The sequence below is a fragment of the Staurois parvus genome, unplaced genomic scaffold (genome assembly GCF_062004578.1).
Source record: "Staurois parvus isolate SC_StPar_1 unplaced genomic scaffold, SC_StPar_1.0 ptg000756l, whole genome shotgun sequence".
Classification (NCBI taxonomy): domain Eukaryota; kingdom Metazoa; phylum Chordata; class Amphibia; order Anura; family Ranidae; genus Staurois; species Staurois parvus.
This window is the reverse complement of record NW_028318552.1, coordinates 139,093-152,128: the sequence shown is the minus strand read 5'-3', so window position 1 is coordinate 152,128 and position 13,036 is coordinate 139,093. Positions and strand designations below refer to the sequence as shown.

Sequence of the window (13,036 nt, the reverse complement as noted above, 5' to 3'; positions counted from 1 at the left end):
TTGAAAGAAAAACTGAAATCTTTTAGGGGAGAAAAGTAAACATAAAAAACTAAAATAATGTGTTTGCATAAGTGTGCACACCCTCTTATAACTGGGGATGTAGCTGTGTTCAGAATTAAGCAATCACATTCAAAATCATGTTAAATAGGAGTCAGCACACACCTCTTCATTTAAAGTGCCTCTGATTAACCCAAGTGGGTCTTTCCTGACATTTTCTTAGTTGCATCCTACAGCAAAAGCCATGGTCCCACTATGGGGTGCGATGGGCAAATAGCCCACCAAATGCCCTTATGATTACTGTGGTCGCCGAACACATGAATGGCCGATGCTCGAGTCGAACTTACGTTACGATAAGAACATCAAGCCCAATTCTACTGGCCAGGGACATATACATGCTGTGGCTGGGACGCTGTGCATCTGTGTCAGGATTAATACTCCTTGCATGCTTGCTCATCATGGCCCAATAAAGTGAATGAGGGTGATTATGCAGAGTCCAAGGGGTTAAAGGTGGTGGCAATACAATGCCTCCTCTCCAGTTGGTAAATGTTCTCTGAGGAACGATCTCAACACTGATTACTCTTCAGAGAGCATCACACATGTGAACGACTGCTTATGGTGACAATAGGACTGGTGTAGCTGTGATCAGGGACACTGTGACTGGTGTGGTGGTCATTAGGAACATTATGACTGCTGCAGCAGTGTTTAGGGACACTGACTGGTAGCACTGGTCTGGTGACATTGTACTGTGGGGGTGATCAGGACCACTTTCACCTCATCTGTGTCATCAAATTATTGTCCTTGAAGACTGTCCATTTTTGGACTGAGTGGAAGTCAGATGGTTCTAACTATTGGCTGTACGGTGGATGGGGGACCACCTTTGTTTCCAATGATGTGTTTGGTTGTGTGTTGTAATGGTCAAGGTACACACTTTCCAATACCCTACGTCTTCCACCATCCTCTGTATGGCATTGTACTGTGGGGGTAATCAGAGCCACTTTCACGTCATCTGTGTCATCAAATTATTGTTCTTGAAGACTGTCCATTTATGGACTGAGTGGAAGTCAGATGGTTCTAACTATTGGCTGTACGGTGAACGGGGGACCACCTTTGTTTCCAAAGATGTGTTTGGTCGTGTGTTGTAGTGGTCAAGGTACACACTTTCCCATACCCTACGTCTTCCGCCATCCTCTGTATGGCATTGTGACCACAGTCCAGTTGTGCAGCAAGCTCACAGACTGTGACACATCTGTCTCAATTAATCAACTCAGTGGTGATTCAGGGCAGTGGTCTCATCTGATGGCCTCCCTCTGCATGGTTTGTATTCAGTGCTGGTTTGCCCTTCTTTAAGTTTCTTCTTCTAACTGTGCCCATTGCTCTCATAAATGGGGTAATCTCTGTAAACATTCTGTAGCCTTCTGTGGATGCCGGACAGCCTGCACCCCTCCTTCATGGAGAACTCTATGAAAAAGCAATGAAGCAGAATAAGAGTTGCTGTAAAGAAATAGTTACTCTGCCAACACGTGAAAATTAAACACCCTATGGAAGTTAATAAAAAAGTTATGCCCACGTTTGCATTACTTTTGGTACAGACCTTGTATACTTGCTGACAGCATCCCCAGTATAAACTATAGCAAAAGTTCATAAAGTGAAATGGGTATCAAAGTTCAAAATACAATATATACTTCCTAGGTGCGTACATAGCTAATGGTACCCATCCCTATGCTCATAGTAAAGGGTATTATCACCTATAATCCAAGGAATCTTACCTAGGAAGACTTATAATAGACCCGGAGAGGATCATAAGCCCAACTATCCTGCTACCTATCTCCTAAACTGCTAAATAAAAACTGCAAGTAGGGACACGTTGGTGCCAGCAGTTTAACCCAGCACATCTCCATACATTTTTGCAGCTGAATCTTCTCTGGGAGAAGCGGTACGCTGTTTCTTCCAATTGCTGATCAGCTGCCTTCAGTTCAGAGTTTTCCCTCTTAGAATCCAGCCCCCCCCTATGGCTCCCTCATTCCAATGGAGTAGGGAGTGACTGGAAGAGGGAAAATATTGAGTCCAGGGTAGGTCTTTAACCCCTTGACACTGGCGCCTCTTGACCCTTTAACCACTTCAAGTCCATACACTTTCACCCCCTTCCAGTCCAGATAAAGAAAAAGCGCTATCACACTTTGAATGACAATTGCGCAGTCATGCAACACTGTACCCATATGAGTTTTTTTAGCATTTTTTTGAGACAGATAAAACTGGTATTTATTCACCATTGGGATTTTTATTTTTTTGCTATATAAATGAAAAAGTCCAAAAATGTTGAAAAAAAAAGTGTTTTTCTTATAAAATTTTGCAAATAAATAATCTTTCTTCATAAATCTTGGCTAAAATTGATTCAGTTATCATTTTAGTAAAAAACAAAATAACCCAAATTAGTTTATAACCAAAAATTATAATTTTTCTAAATTTTTTTTACATTTTTATTTTATTTTTTTTAAATTAATATTTATGTTTTTTTTCTTTTTACATATTGCCACCCTAGCAGTACAGTGTCACCATAGTGACACTGTACTACTTGTGGGGGGTGATGAAGATTTTTTTACATTTTTTTTTACACTGATTGCTTCTTACACCCATAAAGGCTGTAAAAGCAATCATTTCTCCTTCTCTTCATTCTTGCAGCCATTGAGAAATACTGTGAGAGCTGTGATTGGTCGCAGCTTGTCACATGGTACAAGGCTGTTGTGAATAGCCCTTTACCATTTGATCTCGGTGATCATTCACAGATTTCAAACGTAGTAAGCAATGATGTCAGAAGTGACATCTTGCTTACTACTCTTGTGGGGGGTGATGAAGATTTTTTTACATTTTTTTTTACACTGATTGCTTTTTACACCCATAAAGGCTGTAAAAGCAATCATTTCTCCTTCTATTCATTCTTGCAGTCATTGAGAAACACTGTGAGAGCTGTGATTGGTCACAGCTTGTCACATGGTACAAGGCTGTTGTGAATAGCCCTGTACCATGTGATCTCGGTGATCATTCACAGATTTCACACGTAGTAAGCAATGATGTCAGAAGTGACATTTTGCTTACTACTCTTCATGTGATCACTGATTGGCTAATCAGTGATCACATGATCGGGACCTCACGCAGAGGTCCTGAACAACGATCGGTGTTCCACTGTGTCTGGAGGACACAGCGGGCATTGGGTCGCGGTGCTGCGCACTTCCAGGGAGCGCGCACAAGCAGGGGCGGGGAGGATGTTTATAAACGGCAACCCGCCCCTGCACTGCCACATTCCGGCCGTTTATATACATGGGCCGGATGGGAAGAGGTTAAGGGGTTTCAGATTGTGAGAGGTAGGGCGGGGTTTGTGCTCATGTGACAGCTACGATTGGCTGTCACAGCAGTCACATGATCGGAAAGCTCCCAGTCATAAGTAACCGGTAAGTGCCGGTATCTGTGCCGGAAGCATGCATTGTGCACGCTCTCAGCATGGTTGTGTTTTTCTTTGGGTTCGCATATATGCATTAAGGCCCAAGAGGCGGCATACACACGTGCGCTCAGCACAAAGGAGTTAAATATGCATTTCACTCAGTTTTCTCTAACTTACGAAATACGTTTCTTTTTTTCTTTTTATATTTATACCAAAGTTGTATCACTATTTAAGAAAAATTAAATATTCATTTGGTTCAGATGAGCCGGCACCATTTTTTAATGAACACGGAGAATTTGTTTATCGCTACAAAATAACAAATCAGATACATACAGATGATGGCACTGTGATTTATAATGATGTAGGAAATTTCACACCCTGGGCATCAGAAGGTCAGCAACTTCAAATTAATACTGAAGCCGTAACTTTGACATCTGGGAATGAGGTAGGTTCATAGCTCTATACTTCTTATGTACCAGAGCAATTGTTATATCTCTGCTATGGATTTGGGTTTTTTGTCCTTACTTCAGATAATAAAGTAATACATACACTTGTCGGCCACTTTATTAGGTCCACCTTGTTAGTGCCAAGAAAATCTCCTGCACACCATGACACCACCAGCCTGAACCATTGATACAAGGCAGGATGGATCCACCACACCATGACACCACCAGCCTGAACCATTGATACAAACAGGATGGATCCACCACACCATGACACCACGAGCCTGAACCACTGATACAATGCAGGATGGATCCACCACACCACCACCACCACCAGCCTGAACCATTGATACAAACAGGATGGATCCAACACAATGACACCACCAAACTGAACCATTGATACAAGACAGGATGGATCCACCACACCATGACATCACCACCACCAGCCTGAACCATTGATACAAACAGGATGGATCCACCACACCATGACACCACCAACCTGAACCATTGATACAAGGCAGGGTGGATGCATGCTTTTATGTTGTTTACACCAAATCCTGACCCTACCATCTGAATGTCTCAGCAACCAGTCTGCCCATTCTCCTCTGACCTCAACAAGGCGTTTTCCTCCACACAACTGCCACTCACAGGATATTTTCTCTTTTTCGGACCATTGTCTGTAAACCTTAGAGATGGGTGTGCGTGAAAACATTTTTGAAATACTCAGACCAGCCCGTGTGGCACCAAAAACCATGCCACGCTCAAAATTCCCTTCCCCATTCTGATGCTCGGTTTGAACATCAGCAAGTCGTCTCCACCATGTCCAGATGCCTAAATGCATTGAGTTGCTGCCATGTGATTGGCTGATTAGCAATTTGTGTTACCAAGCAGGGGCGGACTGACCATTTGGAAACTCGGACACTGCCTGAGGGCCCAGGGTCAGTAGGGGGCCCCATGAGATGCCCCTGGTACCTTTTTCATAGGCTTTTTTGAGTTTGGGCAAGGACACAGGAGCCCAATGATCCCCTATTGCCCGGGGGCCCCATGAGTTGTCAGTCCGCCCCTGTTACCAAGCGATTGAACAGGTGTACCTGATAAAAGTGGTTGGTGGGTGTACATTGCATTTTAAGGGACTGAGAAGGCTTTCATTTAGAGATCTAGTGTCACGTACCTGGATAGTGAGCCTGACGTGAAGAGGCAGGCCTCCTGTACAACTCCGGCTCAAGGACCGCTGATGGTGAGACAGCGGTTGCAGGGGCACGGTGGGGTATGAGTGCCTGTGATCAGTCCAGTAATAGCTGTTAAGCTGATGAGTTGTAGGCAGGGAGCAGGGTTCTGATGTAGCCGTGCTGGATGGATACCCGAGAGCAGCGCGCTGAGGATGCAGGGACAGACGAGCCGGGTTCGGTATCGGTCAGGCAGATCAGGCTTAAAGCAGCAGGAGGAAGAGTAGTTGGGTCACAGGCCAGGTCAGCAATGGAAATCAATCAGACCGGAGAATAATCCAAGACAAGCCAGAGGTCAGGGCAGGTAGCGGTCAAGCGGAGGTCAGGAACAAGCTGGTTCGGTATCAAGAGACAATCACAGGAATCAGGGAACACGAGCAGGGAAAAGACCATACGGCAATGGGACAACTACTGCAGCCAGTTTAAGTAGCCCTTTTGGCGCCAGCATTAGTGTATGCGCGAGTGCGCATGCGCGCGCACACGAGTGCTTGCCTATGTCCAAGTGCCTGCACATCTGTTTGGTATGTAAGGACTCTGCGCATGCACATATTTGTGCACCACAGAACTTCACCTGCACTGTGGGCAGGCCTTTCCTGACATCTAGTCTTACAAAAAAAACCAAAAACAATGCAATCAATAGTCAAAAAGATGTAAAAAAATGAAAAAACACAATTTATTTTCTAGCCAACTTAGTATTAGTTTTTTTCTTAAATGGTATTACTATAGATAAAAAGTATTTTAACCACTTGAAGTTCAAGTCTTTTTCTAACACTTTTTTGTTTGCGGATAAAAATCAGTATTTTTCGCTTAGAGAGTTAATCAAGATAATTGTTTTACAAATTTCTCTTCATTTAATGAAACTTACTTAATTCTAATTATGTATAAGATGGATATTGTGCACGTCATATACAGTATTTTCATACATTACTGAGAAAATGGCCTATAATTAGTTCAGTAATGTATATCCAGGGGCGGACTGACCATTTGGAAACTCGGGCACTGCCCGAGGGCCCGGGGTCAGTAGGGGGCCCCGTGAGATGCCCCTGGTACCTTTTTTCATAGGCTTTTTTGAGTTTGGGCAAGGACACAGGGGCCCCATGATCCCCTATTGCCCAGGGGCCCCATGAGCTGTCAGTCTGCCCTTGTGTACAGTTGCAAGAAAAAGTATGTGAACCCCTTGGGATTACGTGGAGTTTTGCATGAATTGGGTATAAAATGTGCTCTGAACATCATCTAAGTCACAACAATAGAAGAACACAGTCTGCTGAACATAATACTACACAAACATTAGATGTTGCCATGGTTTAATTGCACATAACATGTAAACATTTACAGTGCAGGGAGGAAAAAGTATGTGAACCTTTGGACTTAATAACTGGTTGACTCTCCTTTTGCAGCAATAACCTCAACCAAACATTTCCTGTAGTTGCAGATCAGACCTGCACAACGATCTGGAGTAATTTTGGACCACTCCTCTTCACAAAACTGTTTCAGTGTAGCAATATTCTTGGGATGTCTGGTGTGAATCGCTCTCTTAAGGTCATGCCACAGCATTTCAATCGGGTTGAGGTCAGGACTCTGACTGGGCCACTCCAGAAGGTGTATTCTGTGCTGTTGCAGCCATTGTTTTGTTGAATTACTTGTATGCTTTGGGTCATTGTCCTGTTGCATCACCCATCCTCTGCGGAGCTTCAGTTGGCGGACAGATGGTCGTACATTTTCCTGCAAAATGTCTTGATAAACTCTGGAATTCATTTTCCCATCAATGACAACAATCCGTCCAGGACCTGATGCAGCAAAGCAGCCCCAAACCATGATGCTCCCTGCGCCATGTTTTACAGTGGGGATGAGGTTTTGATGTTGGTGTGCTGTGCCTTTTTTCTCCACACATAGTGTTGTGTGTTCTTCCAAACAACTCAATCTTGGTTTCATCTGTCCACAGTATATTTTGCCAGTAGTGCTGTGGAACATCCAGGTGCTCTTTTGCAAACTTCAAACGTGCTGCAATATTCTTTTTGGCCAGCAATGGCTTCCTCCGTGGTGTCCTCCCATGTACTCCATTCTTGTTTAATGTTTTCCTTATTGTAGATGTGTCAACAAAAATGTTAGCATGTGCCAGAGATTTCTGTAGGTCTTTAGCTGACACTCTGGGATTCTTCTTTACCTCATGCAGCATTCTGCGCTGTGCTCTTGCAGTCATTTTTACAGGACGATCATGCCTAGGGAGAGTAGCAACAGTGCTAAACTTTCTCCATTTGTAGACAGTCTGTCTTACCGTGGACACATGAACATCAAGGCTTAAGGAGATACTTTTGTAACCCTTTCCAGCTTCATGCAAGTCAAAAATTGATCGTAGGTCTTCTGAGAGCTCTTTTCTGTGAGGCATGGTTCACATCAGACAGTGCTTCTTGAAACCAGTAAACCCAAAACAGGTGTGTGTTTTTTAAGGGCAGGACAGCTGTCAGCAACACATCCAATATCCTCACACTGACTGGAGTCAAAGTTGGCTCACTCTTGGCTCCAATTAGCTCTGGGAGAAGTCATTAAGCTAGGGCCTCACATACTTTTTCCTCCCTGCACTGTGAATGTTTACATGTTATGTGCAATTAAACCATGGCAACATCTAATGTTTGTGTAGTATTATGTTCAGCAGACTGTGTTCTTCTATTGTTGTGACTTAGATGACGTTCAGAGCACATTTTATGCCCAATTCATGCAAAACTCCACGTAATCCCAAGGGGTTCACATACTTTTTCTTGCAACTGTATATCTTTTTGCTATCTCTTTATTATATCCCTTATGTTTCCTAATTTGAATTAAAGGAGTTCCGTGTTCCTTTATAGATTCCTTACATTCCTTAAAATACATATTGACTGATGTGAATGTACTATATATATATATATATTTATTATGTATGGAAAGTGCTGCGTAAATTGACGGCGCTATATAAGTACCTGAAATAAATAAATATTAAAAAGCCATTTGTCTCTAATACATTCTGATTAGGGAAGCTATCATTCACTTCTTGCATTTATAAGTAAAATGTTTCCTTAATTGATGTTTTTCTGCGGCAAACCTTGACGTTCAATTGAATCCCAATATATTATTATATCTTTGTTATTAGATTTCCCTTGATTTGTGTAGTTTAAACTTGAATTAACTAGGCTGAGTTAGCATTTACTGCATGTAAAACCTTCCAAATTTTCTATGTAGTATATAGTATTGTATTTTTTCATTTTTAATTTGAAGAATGAACAAAACATAAATAGGATTTTAATTGAAAGTTAATTTACATTTTAGAAAGAATTCTCCCAAATTGATTTGTGGAAAAGTAATTTTCTGAATTTACAAAAGAAAAACTATTTCTCTTAGTTAACTGAGTTTCTTTTGTGCTAGGATTCAGAGTAAATTTGTGTGATTTTTTTACAACAGTATACTGTATCCCTTATTAGTGGGTTAATATTCTTTTTTGTTTGTTTGTTTTGTCAGTTTTTTCTTTTCTCTTATAATTAGTAAAAATGTATTAAACAATTTCATTACAAAACAAAGTACAGAAACAATATAGAAAATTGAAGTTTGTCACAGGAATTGGGCAGTCGGTTGTATACACAGTTTTTTTTGAGAAAGAACTCCACAATCTTTTTAGTGTGGTCCGGTTGAGACACATGCTGAGCAGGGGCGGACTGACAACTCATGGGGCCCCTAGGCAATAGGGGATCGTGGGGCCCCTGTATCTTTGCCCAAACTCAAAAAAGCCTATGAAAAAGGTACCAGGGGCATCTCATGGGGCCCCCTACTGACCCCGGGCCCTCGGGCAGTGCCCGAGTTTCCAAATGGTCAGTCCACCCCTGATGCTGAGTATTGATCCCTGTGGAAGTCATGTGGTTGACCTGGGTATGTGTAAGGAAGGATAAGCAGCAATTTTTTTCCAGCAGGAATATGGGGGCAGTTCCAGCACCCCCTGCACTGAATGTATGTATTGGCAAGGGGTGCTGGGGTGTGCTAGAGGGTCTATTAATCCTGACTGCTGGGGGATCTATTGCCACTGGAGGGGATCTATTTTTGCTGGGGGGGGGTCTAATGTTGCTGGAGGGGTCAATTGTTTCTGGGAGAGATCTACTGTTGAAGGAGAGGTCTATTGATGCTGGCTGCTGGGTGATCTGTTATTGCTGCTGGGGGTGTATTGTTTCTGGGGTGATATTTTGTGATGAGTGGGTCCATTGTTGCTGGGGGAGTCTATTGTTGTGGAGGGGGGTATATTGTTGCTGGGGGGTTATCTATTTTTGCTGTAGATGTTCTATTTTACTGCTTTTCCTACTATTATTTACAAATTCCATCCAAAATACTTAGCACGACAAAATGATATTTGGTTGTGTATTCTCAAAAAGGGTCGGTACTGGGAGGTGGGTAGGGGGCGGCACCAAGGGACGGTGCTCAAAAGTGGGTAGGGGGCAGAGAAAGGGGGTGACTCAGAAGAGGGGAGTTCCTGCACCTATTCTCTGAGAAAAAAAGCCCTGAGGATATGTATTTATATATCCCATGACCTATAAGGATGGACTCAGTAGGGATACAGTTAGAGAGAGAGAGCAAAGAATAATCGAGAGACACGTGCAGAAAGAACAAAGGAAGAAAAGAGAGGGGAGGATGTTGGGTAGCCACTGACAGGAGCAACTTTTTCATCTTTTCAATGGTCCACGGTGTATCAAATGACTTTTGAAGTGGTCAGTGCTCATGTAGTGGATTCAAATGCTCTGAGTCAATATACATTTGTCAAATTTGTCATAAAGTTGGGCTGTCAGCTCCTTCGTGCATTGCGAGTGGGTGCATTCAGTAGCCAATTCTTTCATGGTAGGAGGGTTATTAGTTCTCTAGTGTCGAGTATTACCATTCTAGCTGCTATAAGAAAGAAGCAAAGGAGATCTTTCTTGGTATTTGACATTGATCCTGGGAACATAGAGAGAAGGGCAATTTCTGGTGTTCCTGAGATACAAAGGTTTACTGCTTGTTTATATACAGTATTTCATCTGCATCCAGAAGGGTGAGACCAAAGGACAGGACCATCAGAAGTGTACCTCCCACTGTCATGCAATGCCAACAACAATCCGATATTGCTGGGAATATCTTATGTAAAACAATTCCATTCTTCCTCCATGAGGCCTTTATAAGAAAACTGAGACTTTATAGTAGTTACCTGAAGGTAAAAAACCTTCTCTGTGTCCCCCCCCCCTCCTTCCCCCAAAGACTTACTTGAGCTTAATCTCAGTCCTGCTCTGTGCATGGGAGCAACATCTCTCCCGGGAGCTCTCACTGCTGTCCATCATAGTAACACGTACTTGGTGATGGAGGCCAATAGAGAGAGGGCTTCCCTTGCGGCTAAGATCCGGTCTCCCCTGGGAGTGGGACAGTGGGAGTCAGGCCCAAAGTTGCACAGGTCTCCTGTAGGAGTGCTGGTTGGTGGTCCACTCAAAAGCACAGCTGGTGCACGGATATAGGTCTGCAGACAGGAGGTGCCTGTGCATGGTATGTAAGCCCTTCCGGGATTTAGATGTTTACTGGGTAGTTGGTTCAAGCCAGGGTCAGGTACCAGGTGGGAATCAGAGCAGATGTAGTCAGATGGGATAGCCAAGGTCATACACAGAGAGGGAGTATCTGTAAGCCAAGCCGAGGTCAGATCAGGGGTAAAGCAGAGTAGACAGGTCCAGGAGCAAGCCGAGTTGGTAACAGGAAATGACGGATCAAAATCACAGGAAACAGGAACCAGGAACAGTGCACAGGGAGCTAGAGATCATCCAACAACTGGAGAAAGTGATGAGCCTCCTTATAAAGGCTGTCTGGCACCAAACTGAGGCTGATGTGTGCTTCTGCAGCCATGCAGAGTACTGGCAGAAATGTCAGATCTTCCAGAACTTCTGCCGTGGACAGGACCCTGACACATGGCCAGTGAGGAGAGAGTGGGAGGCACGGCTGATCATGCACTGTGTGACATATAGACACACTCGGGGGCTCGGGAGTGAGCACAAATTAGTTCCCCATAGCAAGTGACACTCAGCAGGGGGAAGGGGCCAGGAGATCCAGTGAGGGACCCAAGAAGGATTGAGGCTGCTCTGTGCAAAACCATCGCATGGAGCAGGTAAATCAGGTTAACATGACATGTTTGTTATTTTTTTTTAATAGGCCTTTATTAATATCACATTAATTAGCGTACCCCACACTTCTAGTAGATGGCAAACAGATTGGAAGAGTAGTGGGGAGGAGTCAGAGCAAACTCTATATTAACTCACAACTGGTCTTTGCCATGAAAAATCAAATCTTATAAGTGTATCAATAGTGCAGCTTTACAATACATTTCCAAATGAGGCAGGCCTAAGCCTACTGTTTGTTTACTGTGAACTAGGACGTCAAAATGTATATGGGGATAGAGAAATGGCTCCACATGTAGTGCATCAATGTGGATCTTAATGTAGTAAAGAAGGACTTGGGAACAGAGATAAGGAGAGCATGAAAGATGTATAAAAAAACCTGCAAAATGTCCATTTTGAGGAAGGCCGCTCACCACACCCAGGAATGTTTCTTTGAGGACCAGTGTTTGAGCCTCTGCAATATATTCATTGGCAACTGTATGGTATATATACGTTAGGGTATAGAGTCTGGGAAGGTCTATGAACGTGTGTACTCTGATGTATTTGATCAATCCCTGAGCCCACTGAAAAAAGTATCTACTGAAATGTTGAACATATGGACAACCCTTTCATGCTAGTACTTCTGAATCTTTACGTCCCCAACCAAGGCCATATGTCCCTACTGTCTACTCTTCTCAGCTTATTTAAGGACTCCACAGAGGGCACTATCATCATGCAGATAGACTTCAACACGATCCCTACTTAGATACCATTTCTGGGAAATCTCAGGTGGCTTTGTCTAGCTTGAACAGGGTCAAACCCAAATTGCATGCTCTACACCTTACTGATATATGGTGAATTCTATATGCTACATATAGGGACTACATCTTCCATTCAGCTCCTCATCACTACTATAGTAAAATTGACCATTTCCTAACTTCTCAGCAGGTTCTGGCTGGTTGCCAAAGGTATCCCTTGTGCCAAAATTGCCATCACACCACATCAGACTTTTCTTATTTATCCTGACTTGATGTGCCCCAGAAGAACTATATGGCCCCACGTGGTTTCTCCTAGAGCTCTTGGAGGAATTTTGTTGAGGAGTTAGGGGGAAGGAAGAATGGCAAGCACCAGAGAGACCCTCAGTCTTTCATGAGTAGGGAATAGGAGGACATGGAGGGAAGATAGAAAAGGTGGGTATGGAATAGAAGGCGAGAAGAGCAGGAAGGATTAGGGTAGGCAATATATTAAAATCTGAAAATACACAATTGCAGAGTCTAGGTGATCTAGTGATCAATCTTATTGCTGTACTGATCCTGTATAGTTCAGTGGTTTACATGGGAGTAGTTTATATAGGATCCAGCAAGTCCACATAGTTTTTTGTGGGCAATATATGTTGTGAAGTTACAGTTGCGTGTATCTGACTCGGAGGAGCTATGACAGATATTTACCACCCAACTCCCAATGGAGGTCCACATGAATGAGTGATAGAACATAACGTGAAGGAACTAAAGAGATGTCTAAGTCAGCCTCTGTCAACCAAGGTGCTCAGGCACTCTTGAGTGCCTTCAGGTTTCTTCTAGGGTGCCTTGAAAAATGCCTAAAAATTGCAAAAAAAATTGTATACAAGCCAGTTGATGGATGAAGCTGGCCTTTTAGTGCACCATTACAACAATCTAGCTACCAGCGTTCTAACAACTAATGACATCATTGATTGATAAGGAGGATGTTGGGTGCCTGCACAGCATCCTTGTTTGCCCCTCTCCATCATCACTGGGGTCACACTAGCTAAGCGACGGAGAGGGATTGAGGGGG

The 13,036-nt window shown here is 43.3% G+C and overlaps 1 protein-coding gene across 1 annotated transcript in view; it reads left to right on the top strand.

Moving 5' to 3' along the window:
- LOC149444987 (vomeronasal type-2 receptor 26-like) overlaps nucleotides 1–13,036 on the top strand; it is a 45,523-nt gene that overhangs the window by 19,460 nt on the left and 13,027 nt on the right. The window contains exons 4-5 of the mRNA XM_089654330.1: nucleotides 2,314–2,328; nucleotides 3,654–3,881. Of these exons, the coding sequence (XP_089510456.1) occupies nucleotides 2,314–2,328; nucleotides 3,654–3,881 (243 nt within the window). The remainder of the gene's footprint in view (nucleotides 1–2,313; nucleotides 2,329–3,653; nucleotides 3,882–13,036) is intronic.